This window comes from Plectropomus leopardus, chromosome 20, assembly GCF_008729295.1.
Source record: "Plectropomus leopardus isolate mb chromosome 20, YSFRI_Pleo_2.0, whole genome shotgun sequence".
Taxonomy (NCBI): Eukaryota; Metazoa; Chordata; class Actinopteri; order Perciformes; family Serranidae; genus Plectropomus; species Plectropomus leopardus.
Window position 1 is genome coordinate 5,449,561 of NC_056482.1, and position 17,630 is coordinate 5,467,190.

General features: G+C 40.0%; 1 protein-coding gene across 2 annotated transcripts in view; it reads left to right on the forward strand.

Annotated features, from left to right (window-relative positions):
- The first annotated feature begins 685 nt into the window (after window positions 1-685).
- The window catches only part of LOC121960109 (electrogenic sodium bicarbonate cotransporter 1-like), a 37,100-nt gene continuing 20,155 nt past the window's right edge, over window positions 686-17,630 (forward strand). For both annotated transcript variants that reach the window (XM_042509709.1, XM_042509710.1), the window contains exons 1-4: window positions 686-1,022; window positions 7,026-7,099; window positions 8,284-8,460; window positions 16,688-16,820. In XM_042509709.1, the coding sequence (XP_042365643.1) occupies window positions 1,006-1,022; window positions 7,026-7,099; window positions 8,284-8,460; window positions 16,688-16,820 (401 nt within the window). In that variant the 5' untranslated portion in view covers window positions 686-1,005. The remainder of the gene's footprint in view (window positions 1,023-7,025; window positions 7,100-8,283; window positions 8,461-16,687; window positions 16,821-17,630) is intronic.

Consider the following 17,630-nt stretch of genomic DNA (forward strand, 5'->3'; position numbering starts at 1 on the left):
TTTATTTATTATGAAGTACATAGTTATTTTTAGTTAGTTTTTTTTTTTGGTTTTTTTTGTCGTTTTTCCCACATACAGTATTAATGTCCTAACTGGTCCTCGTGGCTCAGTCTCAACTCTTCCAGAAGATGTCGCCAGTCCCCATTCCAGCAGTCTAGTCTGCTATTTTTGACTGCTGAGCTTGCCTTAATTTTCACTCATAATACTCGATAATTACAGAGACCAGAAAGAACAACAAGAGCAAGCTCCAAGACTTTTGTTTGTTGGTGTATTTGAGGAAACAGTATTTAAAATCAGCACAGACTTCAGTTTACTCCACTGAATATTTAATCTTTATATGTTTAAATAAGGTGCAACATGCTCTGCAATTAACAAGCGACTGAATTTACAGTGTGATGTCCGTAGAAATTAGAAATAAACTGGTCCAAGAAGCTGGATTTTTTTTTTATTATTATTATTATTTTTTAGAATTCATAATCCAAACACAAATGTGGTCCAAGTGGTTTTGATCTATTTTCAACGAGTTTATAGATCCCGGGTAATAATTATTAACTTTATAGATTCAAAGTGAACAGTAGACAAAGCGTTTGTCAAGTTAGTGTTTGATGCGCCACCTCTGAGCAACTTTGTGACCTCCACCCCCCGGTGGCGTCACGCAGAAGGAGGGATGGCACTTTAAAAATGGAAAAAGACACGCTGCGCTCTTAGAGACTCCACACGCTCAAAGCGAGACGCAAAAGCAGCCTTTTCCTTCAAGATGTCACCTGGATACGACCTGGAGGAGTTCAGAAAGATATGAGGATTGCGTGGTCGGAGTTTAATTTGATTTGTAGAGTCAGAGAAATCATTAAAGCGAGATAGCTCCACCGGCTCCTCGACTTCTGTCTGACTTTTTATCCACTTGAGAAGCGCGGCATCTAGAGTAGGTGAAGATTTCCTGCGACTGCGAGAGCCATTTGAACACCAGCTGGACGCCAGACTGAGCTTCTGAGAAAGTTTGTTACCATGAGCTCCGATAAGAAGTAAGTTTGAGATATTTTCCTTCATGTTGTTTCACCGTGTTTGGAACTTTACCTTGTAGCTCACGTTCAGGGCATTTCCTGCCCAGGTGTATACGTGTAAACGAGGCATCAGGTGAATATCATTCAACATTCGTCGCGTTAGTAAAATATTATCCGTGCGTAAATCTGCTCAGTCAGTGGCTCATGTGGTTTTGTCAACCACTTGTGCATTTCTTTACCCAAAACTTTTTGGACTATTGACCAGGCTGCTTATTAAATAAAGAAATGCATTCATTCATACAAGTTCCACCCTTCCTTGGCCGGATAAGTGTTGCCGCACCGCTGTGGCTATGAACGGCCGGTAATCTATTTTCCAAGAAGCTGTCACTCTCAATTAGAGAGACGCAGGGCGCAAAGGCCAGGTGCTGGAGCCGTCTCAAGTGCAACTTTGTGAATAAAGCTCCGTGAACCATGTGGCCTGTGAGCCGACACCCCAAAACTCCACTTTCGGCGCGGGGCAGCGTGTGCGTCCACGTTGCGCAATGACGCAAGAGCCAGAGCTGCTACAAATCAGACTTACACGGCTTACACGGTACCACACTTGTTAGTCTGCAGACGCTTTTTTTTTTTTTTTAACATGCAACTGGAATTCATCAGCTGTTTCTCAAGTTTTATCTGCAGCCAGTGTGAATTGGTTATAGACAAAAGACTGACAGAATCAGCCTGTACCACTCAGAATATTTCCCGGGTCACAGTTCATTAAAGTGTTTCTAAGACCTCTTTCAGGTAGACCTGCTTCAGGTGTCAAGGGGGCAACATCATGAGTTGCCTGTGGTGCCTTAAAGGGATAGTTCAGACTTTCTGAAGTGGGGTTCTATGGAGTAGGCCTGCCTATCCATAGACAGTGGATACAATAGATGTCAGTCGGAACATCCCCAGTTTGTAGGAATGGGCTGGAGTCAGAAACAAAAGCTAAGAAAATCACTACTGTGGATGGGGGCCAGCCACAAAATGCATTTTAGCCACATTTAAAAAGTCCCACCTAAAAAAAATCAATATCAGTTGAAATGTACATTATATTTAGAGTATTGTCATTGCTTTACCTTGATGGCAGATACTGATTTCCAACTGGAAAATTAAGCCGTTACACCGCCCTCTTTGACACCAGACTCCACTGACAAAAATAGTGATTTAACATCACTGAAGACAGGAGTCGCTGGTCTACCTCTGCCTTGAGTATTTATATTATTTGTGTTATTTTGCGACTTTGATGTTTAAAACGGCGAGTTCAGACTCACCAAAGTCACACAATAACTATCAAACTGACTGAAGCTGCAGTAGACCAGCAACTCCTGTGTTCAGCTTGTTTATAATTACTGTTTTTGCCAGTTTGGTCTGGTGGCTTTGACGAGAGCATGATGGGAAACTGAGTTTTTAATGGCTTTCCTGACAGAATGGGCGGTCTTACAGAGAAGCAGCAGCAGTGAAAATATTCTCAAGACAGCGTACACCTAAACATATATTGATTTTTTTTTGGGGGGGTGGTGTCTAAAATATATTTTATTGCTGGCCCCTATCCACAGCAGTACACTGCCTCACTTCTGTGTCAGAATCCAGCCTGATTCTCCGAACTGGTTGCGTGCCGATGAATATGTACTGTATGTAGTACATACTCTTTGAATAAGTACGGCATACAACCCGTCTTCAAAAAATTCCAAACCAACCCTCGCTGACCTTTCCTTTGACAATGACTGCAGAAACCGTAAAAACACAAGTCGATTCCTCGTTCTTGTGTGTCATTTGCAGAGATTATGAAATGTGTTGCAACAGGGAAATGTTCTCTTCGGGATTGTTCTATCCATTTACCAGTGCAGCTCTTCCTCTTGGTGCTAACTGGAACGATGAATGCTCTTTTGTGCTCTGCTGAGTGATGTTCTGAGCAATAAGATACCCATCCATTTCCTCATACATTCAAGTGTTGCTGGAGGAAATTCCAAAAGTTGAGGTGGACCTGAGAAGCAGGGAGTTACCTGCGGTTCAATTATTGCATAAAAGAGACAATCACCTGAGCACACATGGCAGGCATGTGTCCTTTGTCACCTTTGCTCATTGTGACATAATGCATGTTGATTTGCAAAGTTGTAATCTGCTGCTAAAATCATTAAATGCTCCACTGAAGTTATTTTAAAAACTGCAAACACACACTCATTTCAGCTTCCTCAGTATGGGAATTTGTTGTTTTCCTCATTTTTTTTTTTTTTTTACTTTATGTTATTGTATAGACTTGATAATTGGCGATAAACAGTGAGTACTTTCTCAAAAGTGTATTGCTGACTGCTGCCTCTGTGCACCTTAGTCAGAGATGACTAAACATATTTTACAGCCACCCTCAGGTTATGCACGTTTGAAATTCAAACTTTAGGGTGGAGTATCACTTTAAGGCTCTTAAATCATCCCCGGGTTGCTTGCCGCACCGACTGTGCTGGGGGCACCTACCCCCATGGTGAACCTGGCCGGTGGGATTGGGTGCGTCACTCTCTAAAGAGATGGGGATGATCCCTGATCCCGAGCAGCTGATCCCGGCTCCTCACGCACCGACAGGTTTATCCACATGAGGTCACCAAGAACAGGAGCAAAGTGAGAAGTTGCAAGATCAATGCAGCTGGTTGCACTGACCCTCACCCAGCTTTCGATTTTTTTTATTAATCACGCAGAGGAAGTCATAACAGGAAATGAAAAAGGAGATCAAGAAGATTTCCTGTGTTTACCATGACGTGAATGAGGAGGCATAGGATCTTATCTGTCCTCGTACACATACACGAGATATGCATTGAGCCTCTGTTTTGCCCTCTGCTACCTGCTTTTAACTTCATGTTATGTCATTTAGACTGAAATGCTGAAGAGTAGATTTAAAGGGTAACTTCTGTATTTTTCAACCTGGACCCTATTTCCCCATTTTTTGTGTCCCTACAGAAATAGACACACTTGTTATCAAGTAAGATCCTGTTGGTTTAACCAGAAACAACTCTGAAATTATCATCACCAAACTAACCATACTCTTTCTACATAAGCAAAAAATGTATCATAATAAACGCATTTCATTAAAAGTTGACATAAAATACATTAAACTTAAAGAAAAGTAAATAAATAAAAAGAAAAGGTATTGGTTTGTCTTTGTACTGTTGCAACAATCATCAACTGATATATGACTGATCATCAACAACTGATACTCTGAAACAAGCTGCAATTGTACACCATTAACTTCCATCCACTAAAAGTGTTTTTGCCACTGACAGGCTCAGATTGTTTTTGTGAGTGTCAAAAACATTATAGAAAAGAGTGAGATCCTTTTTATTTAACCAGAAACAGCCCTGAAAGCACGATCATCAAACCCTCCACATTCTATTTGAATAAACAGCAATTTTAGCATGTATAGAGGCAGCATATTTTCACATCAAACTGGGTAAATTAAGGGTTAATTTCAACCAAACCAGACTTGGTGATTGCTGGAACTGTGGAAAGAAAACCAAGACAATTATTTTGTGAGTTTTATTTTTGTTTCTGTCAGCATTGAATGAATTGTGTTTATAATGATAAAAGTTCAGTTTTTTATTTGTTTTTTCTTTTTTAAGATAGAGTCTGATGGGTTTGGTGTAAGCAATGTCAGGGCTGTTTCTGATGAAACAGAAAGGATCTTACTCTACAAAAAGGTCTGTCTCTGCAGGAAGGCTTTCAATAACATTGTCAGACATAAAATAGGAAACGGAGCCTGTCAGTGGCAAAAACATATACTTTTAGTGGATGTAAATTGACTAAGGATGGCCTTTTAAAGTAACTCCCACATCCGAGTACTTTAAATTATTAGTGCTCACAAAAAAAAATCTATTGTAAGAATAGGAATGTAACTTGGCCAACAAAGGAAAACAAGTGCAGTTTGAGACTGAGTTAATGAACAACTAGGCTTTAATTAGCTTTTTAAACTGTAAAAATTCAAAGTTGCATAAGAAAAGTCATCAAACTTTCTGTTGCTGCCATAAAAGGTACAGGTTAAGGGTAGTGCTGAGAGACAATTTAGTACTCTACTTGTTAAACTAATACCGATGTCCAGATGAGTGGTGTTTTCATACCCATCCCTAAAATTTGACAGTGCAAATATTCTATAAATATTAAATTACGTTGCGGCTTGTTTTGCAGCTGCCGGCTGCGGTGGACTCGCACAATAATGGACCATTTTCAAAAACTAACTAATATAACAAATATGCCCTTAAGATTCTTCACCTGGCAGCCCTCAGTCTCGCCTCAGTCTCTCTCTCCTACATTTCATTTTACATACCAGCATAATTCTTTTTGATTTAGCACTCCATTCAAAACAGGAATGCTGCACTCTTCTCCTGCATCCTGCATGTCTGTGTGCCACCTGTGGTATGTTTCTCATAATGAGGGTCTCCCTGTCTGAGGCCTCAGTTTGGAGCGATTAACGTGACTCTGTAGACGGACTAAAGCCAGCAGTAAACCTGCAATATGAGCTTCCTCTGCTCTCCTGTGTGGCCAAACGGTTTTCACTGTGTTACATGACCTGGCTTCATACACACACACACACACACACACACACACACACACACACACACACACACACACACACACACACACACACACCCTGTCCCAGGGGTAAATACTGTCAGACGGAGCCGTGTTCTTGGAAGGATCCTGAAGTGTGAATGTGCAATGTTTATGCAAGAATGAATTAAAATAGCTCCATCCGTCCGTTTGTGTTTAATAGTTTTGGACCCCCCCCCCCCCCCAGGTCACATTGTTATTTGTTTTTTACTCTTTTTTTCAACTTTTGCCTTTTTTCTCTAGATTTTTCGCAATGTTTTGTGCAATTTCTTGCAAATATTTGCGTCATTTCATGTTATGGTCCATGTTACCTTTTTCCACGTATTTGAGTACCATCAGACTAATTGACTCAGGTTTCAAAGGGTGAAGTACAAGTTCTTCTCTGAGGTTGTTCTCTGTACGCTGCGTCCTGAAGAGAAAGAAGAGAGCACAAGCAGAACATAACATGCACAGATATCTGGAGCTAAACGATGGCCTCAACACGCTCCACGTGCTGCCATGTGAGAACTTGACCTCACTCTTTTTCTTTTTTTTTGTAAGCAACAATGGTCAACAAAAGGAGGGTACTGAGGCTAATCACTGTATTAGTATTGCTTGTACAGTTGGCACCAAGCCGGGCCACTCCCTATCACTTGTTTGATCTTGGGAGCTGGTGGATCAACATTGCGTCTGTTATCAGCGTTATGCCGCTCTCCCTCTCTCTCTCTGAAGGCCAGATACCATATCCACAGGGGAGATTCAGATGAGCTCGCAGTGCAATCGGAGGAACAAGTTGTATCCTTCCTGACTTTGTTTATTTAGCGGTTTATGTACACTGCTCCCATCCTCTCATTTTTGGAATTGTGTCATCCCCAGTTGGGGATTGTTCAGTGGCAAATGGAAACTGTTCATCTGTTTATTGACATTCTTGATACACATCCAAAATCAAATATTTATATTTTTGTTCAGTAGCCAAACTCAAGCACTTAGTCAGATTATCCACGGCAAATTAGTTTTTAATTTGATACTGACACGCTTACGTAGTCCGAGAAGTTTGAAAAAAGGAATTTGAATTTAAACTCAGTGATTACACCTTTTTGAGATATATTATTTTTCTTTACTTTTTGCAGTTAGAGGCCGGTGTATTGTTTCCTTTTTGTTGCTGTTTTGGCAAAATTATACTCTGAGATCGAGGTTTCATAAACAACCTTCCATTGCCTTTATTAGTCCACACTTTGCAGGACTGGAGGAGCCACATTCCAACCTTCCAGCAAGGTTGACCATTGACGATCAAAGAGAACCGAAGGTCATTTAGCCTCAGAAGATGTCTCCAGCATAACACCTTTGTGTGTCTTTTTGTGATAAAAGGTGGTGTGCAACTTAACGGTGCTGATTGATATTTAATGATTTTTCTCTTTTGCTTTGCAGAGTGGAGGATGAGGCAGTCCTGGACAGAGGAGCGTCCTTTGTCAAACATGTCTGCGATGAAGAGGAAGTGGAAGGTGAGATCAGTGATGAATACCATCACATTTGCTGAGTCCTTGGACTGTTTTAAACATCTACTTCATAGTCAAGCCTTCCAATGTGTTACTCCATGTGTTATGTATTTATTTGTTTGTCTCGTCTGTCCCTCATTGTACTTTGATCCGTATTGTAATTTATTGAAACTCAATTAATTCATCTATTCAGTCATTTATTTTAAGCATGTTTACGTGTTTTGGTGAAACGCTTTGTAACTTTATGTTAAATAAAAAATAAATAAATAAAGCCTTACTTACATTATCTACATTAAAGACTCGTCATGAGCTTTAACTTAGCTGTACCTTTTGACACGTACTGAAAACTTCACTCCACTTCACTATCGGCACAAATTTGGGCATATTCTATAAGATGAATTTTTTCCTCTTTAGCTGAGCAGGAAGGCGTTTCTCTAAGTGCTCTAATCCTGTCCAGTGCTGGCTGTCAGCTAAAGGCACAAAAGAATTTGTCTTGAGACGCCCACACGGGTTTGCAGAGACATTCACATGTTTCTCAAACCAACACTTAAGGGTGCACACACAAAAACGGCGTCAGAGCATTTGGCATTCTGTCAAGCTGTTTGTGTGCATCCAGTAGTAGCCGCAAGACTCTCTGCTTCCTCTGCATGGAAATGTGGTGGAAGTGTGTCATTTAGTGTGCACCTCAGGTGGTCTTTAGTTTCTATAAGGAAGCGAGAGCGACCACTTTGAGGTGCGAGAGATATCATTAAAACCCACAAGACATGTTTATGGGATGTATGGTTGAATGGAAAAATGCACCGTTGCTTCAACACTTAGTTCTCAGTTAATCCCAGTATTTGTCGAGTTTTCTCTCTTCCTCTCTGTCTGTCTGATTGCTTCCTGGAGACATTAAGTCATCATTTCCTGTATAAGCTGCTGTGTAGGAAGTAGTTGGCATTTATTTGATTTTGCAGTTTGGCTGACAGTCTGTATCTCTTCCTGATTGTGAATTAAGCAAAAAATATCAGCGAACCATTTCTAAACCACAAGCGCGAGCCAAAAAACAATGCGTTGGACTGGTTTTGTGATAAGCAAACATTTCACACCACAACCTGGTGGCGATACCAATTACCACAGTCAGGATTTATGTGATTTCCCCATAATTGTGATTCCAATCTGACCCACATTCCCTCCATTGTGTCGGGCAGGTCACCACACTGTGTACATTGGTGTGCACGTTCCCAAGAGCTACCACCGGAGGAGACGCCACAGACGCAAGTCTAGCCACAAGGAGAGGCGGGAGCGGGCTGATCACAGCACTGAAGGATACAAGTCGGATGGGGAGAATGCAGATGAGTCGACCACAAACATCCTCAAACCTCTCAGTGAGTTTTGAATTTAACACTAAATTCAGTGAAAGTGTGCGAAAAAATAATGGTTTCATCACTCTTTAGATATTGGGTGAGGTCCAGCTACACTCTGCAAATCACAGCCCACAGGATATCAGTGCTTTTGTATCAAGGAGGTAGGGTGGAGTGGCAGCCAAGAAAAAAAAGAAGAAAAAAAAATCACCAGGCAGAAATCTACACTCAACAGAATTAGTAGAGCGAGGGAATGGGAACATGATGAATACTAATCTCCAAATGACACCCGTTTGACTTAAAGTGTGTAAAGTAAACACAAGGGGGGTATTATCTGTCACCTGGATGATTAACACGGTACTTTGTGGGATTTGTGAGAGCGGATTCTCCGAAGATAAAGAAAAGACGAGGCAGCACAGACGGCAAAATATAAAAATTGTTACAAGTGGGTCTAATGCAACTTCAGCAGCAAAAATAGCAACAGTTCTAAGTTCTAATCATATAGTTGTGAACTGAAGTGATGCAGCTGGCTCTACCAGAAACACTAGATAAATGTTAGTCCACAACATGGATATAAAGATGCAAAATGCACATTAAGAAGCACATCAGGATCATTGTCAGTCTCAAGAGTCTTCTTCCTGCTGTAGGAAGATGCACCAGATGTCTCTCCTTATATAGGAGCTTAGGAAAGTGGCATTGTACAACCATTAATCCCAAGATTGTTGCCTAGAACAGAAGGAATTATATTGCAGAAAGGGTCTTAAGATATAGGTCAGATTTAACCCATATGTCTCCTGAATGTACAAGATTTTATTTGTTTTAATTCATGTGGTTACACAGGTGGGAAAGCACTGAGCAACTCTCAGTAAATGAGCCATATAATTGTATAGGGATCTCTATGTTTTATCTCTAAGCTGTGATGAATGCTCTGTACCACCACACAAACCTCTGGGTAGGTATTTAAAAGAGCAGCAAACATTACAATCTTGTTAAGCCAATTGCAAGACATACAATTATCACAATACTGGAATTTACCTCTAAATGGCACAGCCAGGAAACCGGTATCATGGGAGAGGGTTTACCGCTGCTGGTGTAGGTAACCATTAAAAGGTAAGTTGGGTATTTTCCAACCTGGATCCTATTTTCCCATGTCTTTGTGTCGAAGTACTAATGGGAATGAAAATGTTTGAAACTGGTCCAGTATTGAGCGAGACAGCTGCAGGCAGCAGTGGCGAAACATTATAATTCTTTTGGGCAATTGTGCACTGTTGGTTCACACCCACAAAGAGTGCTTATTTTTGTCCCTGACAAGCTCAGATTGTTATTATAAGAATTGGCCCCAAAGTTGCCTTTGCCATATTCACCAAACTCCATTCAGTTCTAACAGAAATTTTAGAGTGTGGAGAGCCACCATATTTTCACATCTAACGGGACATGAAGGGTTTGAGAAATTGTTGGATCTGTAAAAAGATGAACCATGATGTTTTTTTTCTGAGTTTCATTTTGTTTCTGTGGGCTTTGAATGAAATGTGTTTTATGGGGATAAAACTACTGTTTATTTAAATGAAGTCTGGTGGGTTAGGGGACAGCCATTCTGGGGCTGTTTCTGGTCAAACAAAAAAGCTCTTACTACTAAACAAAAATGTCTATTTCTGTAGGGACCCTTTCTGTAAATTGTCAGACACTTAAAATATTAATCTGAGCTTGTCAGTGGCAAAAACAAGTACTATAAGAGGACGCAAATTGACGGTTGAGTTACATTTCCGCATGTTTCATTGCTGCGTTCTGCAGTGGTCTTGCCTAATGATGGATTGGAATTTGCCTCCCAACTCGTGTGAACAATGTCAGCAGCACCTACATACCTGAAACTAATGCAAGAAGAGACGAATAAGATATCCCTAAACTAGTAGTTGCATAGACCATCAAATGTTTGAATATGGGTTGAATCAAATATGTTGTAAAATATGGTAAAATGGTAACCATTGCATATGCCTCCAACAAGTATTCAAAGCCATGAGGGAGCATTAGTTTTCCTAGCAACTTGTGCAGACAAGCATGCATTATGCAACAGTCACTTCCTGTGAATATAAAGAGAAAATCCTGAGGTGATTTGCAGTGGGAGCATAGTTTTTGAGCAACACCCTAAGATAAGGTAAACTGGTAGAACAGCAGGTGCATCAGGGAACTGTAAGGCATGCCAAAATACTTTTCTTTTTTTTTTTTTTAAGACAAAATGGGTACAGTGGTTCAATCGAGAAAGAGGCTCTTGTGTGTGATTTACTGGCTGCTTGATTGTTCACTCAACATTCATCCAGTTGCACATAAGGTCTTTCTTCACAAATTGGATGCAGATTGGAGTTGAGACTTTTGTGGCATCTACTCAGAACATATCAATTTAGTGTCAGTCATAGAGAATTAGATCCTCAACACCTGTGAATGTATTTACCCATCCATGATCACACCTTTCTCGATCATGCCGGCAACATGTTAAGCCGCCGATTGACAGACTCCATGAAGCAGACAGGCACTTGAGTAATCCTCTCACGCTGCTGGCTTCTCTGACACTGTAATCCTTTTTTGTTACGTCTAATGCTCAGTGTAAACCGGCCTGTGTGCTTAGTCATCCAAAGGTGCAATGCTATGATAAGAGTTTTGCTCACATTTTTGGGCCTATGTGATTGCATTATAATGGCACAATTTCACCAGTTACTGTTTTTATATATTACAAATCTCTTGCCTGAGGTCATTTAGAAACAGACAGAACAGACAAGCAAACTTGCAGTGGCACACCCAGACCAAAAGTCATAATTGAATTTATTTTATTTAGAAACTAATACTTGTATAGTTGACATTTGGAGTCACAACAATCTAGCTAGCTAGTTTTAATACGTTATGTATCTGTACATTACACCATTCATTCTTCTTCAAACAGGCTGCTGGTTCTTTTCCTTAAAAAGACAAATATGCAGCGTTAATATGAAGGAGTTCATTCATCGTAAGGAACAGGGGAGAGTCATGGGTACCCAAAGAACCCAATTTTATTGAGATACTTGAGGTGAAAGTTGAAGGGGCCCACTTTGAAAGTGGCCATGCCAGTTGTTATCTCGCAAAAAAAAATAGTCTAATAGCCTTTTCCACCAAAATTAGTGCATGTATGCAGGTTTTTTAAACACGAGTAAACCTGCTAAAAATAGGCTCTGGATTCTTTTCCCATTATCAGTAGACCAGAGCCGTGTACGTGGCTATACAGCAGATGAGCAAGCCCTTTTGTGTGTGTGATTGACGCCAGAGCTTATTAATTCCTGTGACTACTGTCATTTGATCCAGGTGTGAACGGCAAGTGTAACCTTTCCCCATTACATTAAAAAGCCACATGTGCGCAGGTGTGAGTGGGTTTTTTGTGCAGTTGAAAAGGAACTAAACATTGTAACATTATTTAGTCTAGTTTCACAGGGTATCTCTTTCTTTGTGCAAGCTTAAAAGAAGAGCACACCATGGCCTCTTCAAGACTGTAACATCTGCCTCAAATTGTTTTCCTCGAGGTGGGCAGCAGTTGTAACAGTGGGGCCATCACTCCCCCTTGGAGGTGCCACTGGCTGAATGTCAGTAGTAGTTTACATTACAGATATGGCCTTTTCCTTAAAGAACTTTTCCTTTGCGGTCTTTAATATATACCTTTAATTTATCCTGTAGCATTTTATGTGTGTGTGTGGTTCAAACATTTGTTAAAATGCAAACAGCGTTGACGGCTCACCTATAGACTCAGACTGCAGTTCAGTTCGGAAGTCCAGGTGGAAGAGGGGGAGCAAAAGTGGAACCAAACTAAACACAGTAGCAGGTTGAGCCATGGTTCACTTTATATGTCCCCTCCCAACACACACAAACTACTTCTTTCTCATCCTACGGTATCTCTGCACAAGATCTCAACTGTAAACAGCCTTGTATGGTTGAATGAGAGGGCAGACCTGACTGTATGATGATGCCAGAACCACTGTTGGGATGAAAGTCTTTTCTCCTGTATAGCAATAAACCACTCCACTGACCCCATGCAAAGAATTAATATTTTACCATGTATTAAGAGGGACATGTTGTCTCTTGCTGATAGCCTTTATCCCTCTACATAAAGGAAAACTAAAGCCATTTTCAAAACTGATACGTGTTATTCCTAAGGTCTAAGACAGTCCAAAAATATAAGTAAGCATAAACAACTCTCTCCCAAATGCAAAAACTAGAATGCAAAAACTCAAATTTGTGAAATCATAGGGTATAAGTCTGGAGCAGCTCCATTGAAAATGAAAGATGAAAGATGGCCTAGATGACACTGAGCCATTTTCTGTTTCAGAACTGAGAACGCTACAATAGAATAAAGCTCATTATCTGTGTAGCCACAAAATCAGACTCCAATTCATTGTCTATAAAGGAGTTTGATGACATCACAGATCAAGACTGACTTCTCTGGTTTCTGGCTATGAGAGAGAGTAGCTCATAAAGTCACAAATATTGATTAAACGTTTCTAAGCCATGGAATTGAATTGTTACTTTAGGTGGTTTTCCCCTTGATCTCTTCTGCTTTCATCATCAACTCACTATTATGAGTAACTGGCATGTGTCCATAACACGAGTTCCTTAAATGCAACATGTGCGAAAATGTTGAGGAGGTAGTCTGGAGGGTGTGTCAAAGAAAACAGTAAGAGAGTGTGAGTTTTAGCTAGTGTATAGGCTGACATGTGCCAGATGACAAAAGTCCCAATTCAAAACACACACACGCACACGCACATGCACACACACACACACACACACACACACACACACACACACACACAGGGCATCCAGAGGCCTCCACTTGCTGGATTTTCCGCTGTTTTGCCCTCCATCTAAATCCCCATAATCTTGTTGACTCTGGCAAACCCTGTGGAGCTGTCCACTTAAAAGTTGTGTGCAACCACAACAAAAGCCTGGTTTTCATTGATAACACCCATTGTGAGACTTAAGAGGTGAGCGGTGTTGTGTACACGCCGTGGCGTCGATAAGTGTCGCGTCAAAAGTCAGGTTCCGTGTGTCGGCGGAGAGGCCCTTAGGACGACTGAAAGATCTCTTGTGTTTGTGCTTCGGGTCATTGGTGGATGATGTCTATGTGTGCACAATAATGCTGATATACACTATGGGGAGACACTTTTTTTCAGTGTTTCCAAGGCATTGTTCCTCCTGACCTTCATGTAGCTTAACATTTTCTCGCTACAGTAGAGGAGTTCCAACTGTACTATTTTAAAAGCAACCATCCTAAATTAAGCTCAAGTGCGCTGTGTAGGGATTAAAAGGTTACAGGCACTGTTACGAGGTATCCACCTGTGGAATCCTGACTGGTACAGTTTATCAGGAGAAAGCTGCAGAAATAGCCTTCTGTGACTTACCACTTAACCTCCTCTTTGACTCATCACTTCAGTTGCACAACTTTCCTAGAAGTGCTAACAGGAATAAATAGTTCCTTTTCCAATAGGAAATCATGACCAATCTTGTGGAATTTCAAACGGCACAAATAATGTTTAAGGCTAAAAATAACCTACTACTAGGGAATATTCAAAAATTGTTAATTGATCGAGAGGGGGTTGACAATTTAAGGGTAAAATTTAAAATTAAAACTTAGTGTTCATACCACCAGAAAAAGTTTTTGAATATCAGTCTGTGGAGTGAAGCTATGGAACAGTTTTAATGTGGAATTAATACAATGTCCAAACATAAACCATTATCTTCTCACTCCTTTTCAAATATGTAAACCAAGTCAATTTCTTTTGCTTTATTTTTTTTCATTGTCCTTAAATATTACATTTTTTGTCTGTTTGCTTGGTTGTATTGTACTTTCTCTAGTTTCTTTTTTACATGTTTGGAATAAATCAAATCAGAATTATTTATGGCATAGAAAACACTGGTGCTCTCCTTAATGGTGTATCATTGGAAGTTTATCGGGTAGTCCTGAGTTCAAAGCTTCCTTATTAAAATTTCCAAATAGGTAAGGAAGTTTATTTGTATAGCACCTTATCATATAAAAATAACATTCAAAGTGATACACAGTCAAAAGATAAGATAAATAAATAAATAATACATTTAATTGGTAAAATAGATAAAAGTACCACAAAAAAATGATTAAAAAATGATTAAAAAGTTGCACAAAAGAAGAAAGTGTTAAACATAGTTACTTATTTATCATTCCCAAAGACAAGGATGAGCATTTACTGTAAGTGATTAATGTTAACAAGTTAGTTTTGTTCCGACACAGATCTTGGCACACCTCTCTCAGAAGGAAATAAAAGTTTTTCCTCATAAGGGTGTGTTCGAGTCTTGACTTCTAGTTTAACTACTTGTGCTTTTTGTTCTCATGGGTTCAAGCAGGTCATGAGACATCTCTCACTGTCTAAAGTGAGGCTGGTTTTTCCCTGCAGATAAAAAGCCAATATTGCCAGAAACAGAACACATGTAAAGATGCCCAAAGTTTCTTTTTATACTTCTCTGTCTTTGTTTTTTGTTTTTTTTTGTTTTGCAAAACAAAGCTCCACTTTTTGATTTGCAGACTTTTCACTCAGATTATTCAACCCCCTTGCAGTTATTTGGAGGTCTAACAGTTAATATATTTATATTTAAGCATAACATGACTTCCATGGACCTCTGTTTTCATTAATGGTTCACTGTTGATTGTATCATTCCAAGGCTGAAATTATAATAACACTTAAAACATTTACATATGCTCAAATGGCTCCTCTACCTAACATACAGATAAAATTATAAATTAAAAAAAATTGTAACAGACAACTAAGTGCCACCAAATTAATTAGAAATGATCATTAGCAACTGTAATCATAAATAAATGTACAAATTGTCATTATATTTGAATATATAATTATCACTACTGGTTCCAGTATTACTGCAGCTCTGCGTGTAGTTTGTCCAAGTGGTGTTGCCGTACACCAGCAGAAGCTACTTTCAAATATATTAGTGGAAGACAACAATGTAATATGAGTGTTAAGTAAGCTTTATCACTGTCTATTTTGAAAGTATGTTAGGAAAATGATAATTTTGTGATCTTCTAAGCAATGTTAGGCAAAATTTCTGTCTGAGCGCTGACTAATGAGCATATATTCTGTCTGTTAGGTAGCTAACAGCCCTTACGTTCTGAGCATATTTACTCACTAGCTCTGTGTAAAGTTAGGATTTGTTAATGTTCAGCTGTTGATTGGGAAGTTATTTCAACACTGTACTAAAAATAACACATATAACATATAACCTTGGTTCTTTGTCAAAAAGCCTACAGAATTTTCCCTTGAAATTACTGCAGACACTAAACTCTGTGGCAAACAAATGTTCAGGATTTTTATGTTTTGTCAGCAAGAAAATCTTCACAAACAAACACCACTTTTTGGAATTTTGCAGCCTAAACGCAATTGCCAGAAGTGAAAAGCTACCGTTAGGCTATAAACACACTACACTATGGTCACATGACTTCATGTCGCCACCACAGTGACACTTTAAAGCTATGTTCAGAGTGATGATGTTCTATAGTCTCAATTAACCGCTTTTAAGACACACAAAAGCTTTTAACTTCACCAGTGGGGTATTTACTGGTGTGTTCTATGTCACACAACAAAACATGAAAATTTATTAAGTTTATGTTAACAACATACCTTATTGTAGGATTCTAACCAAAAATTATTGAAAAAAAAACTTTTGACTTCAAATTGAGGGAACCGGGAATGCTAAAATGCTAACTAATTTCCAGATTTTAAGATTCTGGGTCCTTCAATACTTCAGCCCCCACTGGCAGTTTGGTCCCCCCAATGTTGACTTCATGGCTGTGGCCTTGTATCATTCCTTGAGACTATAAAATTCATTATAACTCAGCTGTTGGCATCTACTGTGTGAGTATTTGATTTCCAGGTACTCATTTGCAGAGAAGATGAAATCAAACTTTTATATGAACATAAAGCCAGATTAAATTTCTTCTGCTCAGTTTTTGCAAACAGCCTCAGGTATGGGGGAAATGCCTTGTGTTCACCTGTTGTGTTTGATTTTGACAAAGCATTTAGGTACTCAGGGAGTGTTTACATTGTCGCACGACTTCATGAACAGCTATTTAAGATGTGTAACTTATTACATGCAGTTACATAGTAACCAACCTATTTCTTAGCTCCGGTTCATTGATGCACAGCCAGACACAATGAGACTTTTAGTGGTCCTTTAGCTTTCCTCTTTTTCCCAACAGTTTGTCCAGCTGAGAGGATCAGGTTTATCCTGGGAGAGGAAGACGATGGTCCCCCGCCTCCTCAGCTCTTCACCGAGCTGGACGAGCTCCTGGCTGTGGACGGGCAGGAGATGGAGTGGAAGGAGACAGCCAGGTGAGTCACTGAGCTGAATGTCTTTTTAACCCAGGCACGCGATCTGTCAACCCCCCTCCCTTCTCCCACCCCTTTTACATTAACAGCCATGGGCAGTGTAGTCAAAAATTTCCTGCTTCACAATCCCGGTGCAGTCAGCGGAACACAGTCACTTATGAATAATCGTGTTTTGTGTGTGTAGGGAAATAGGCCCTACACCAGTGAACTCCCAGTCTGCTCTTATCTGATTGAGGTCTGTAGTACCTGCTCCGTGAGAGCAGGAAAAGGCTGAAACTTCCACAGTCAGAGCAAGACTTAAAGGGACAGTTCATGCCAGAATCAAAAATACATATTCCTGTAGTGCTATTTATCAGTCTAGATTGTTTTGGTGTGAGTTGCTGAGTGTTAGAGATATCGGCTGTAGAAGTGTCTGCCTTCTCTCCAATATAATGGAACTAGATGGCTTGTGGTACTCAAAGCGCCAGAAAACTACTTGTAAAAAACTCAACAGCAATGTCTCTTTTCAGAAATCATGACCCGGCTCCTTGAGATATAATCCACAGACCTTGTTGTGAGCAGTTTCATGTCGGAACTATTGTCTATCTACTGCACAACATCTGCCAACCCTATTAGCAGAAAGAGGCATGCATCCACTCGTGGATGAGAGGCTCTTGCTCGTGACAGTAAGACATATAAACATTAATGGTGTTCTCCTTGGCAGAACTGTAGTGTTAGCAAGCTCAGTGGTGCTAGGTGAGCTAGCAGAAGATGCGCACCTTCTTCTGCGCAGTAATACGGTTGGCAGGTGTAGCTCGGCATAAAGAAAATAGT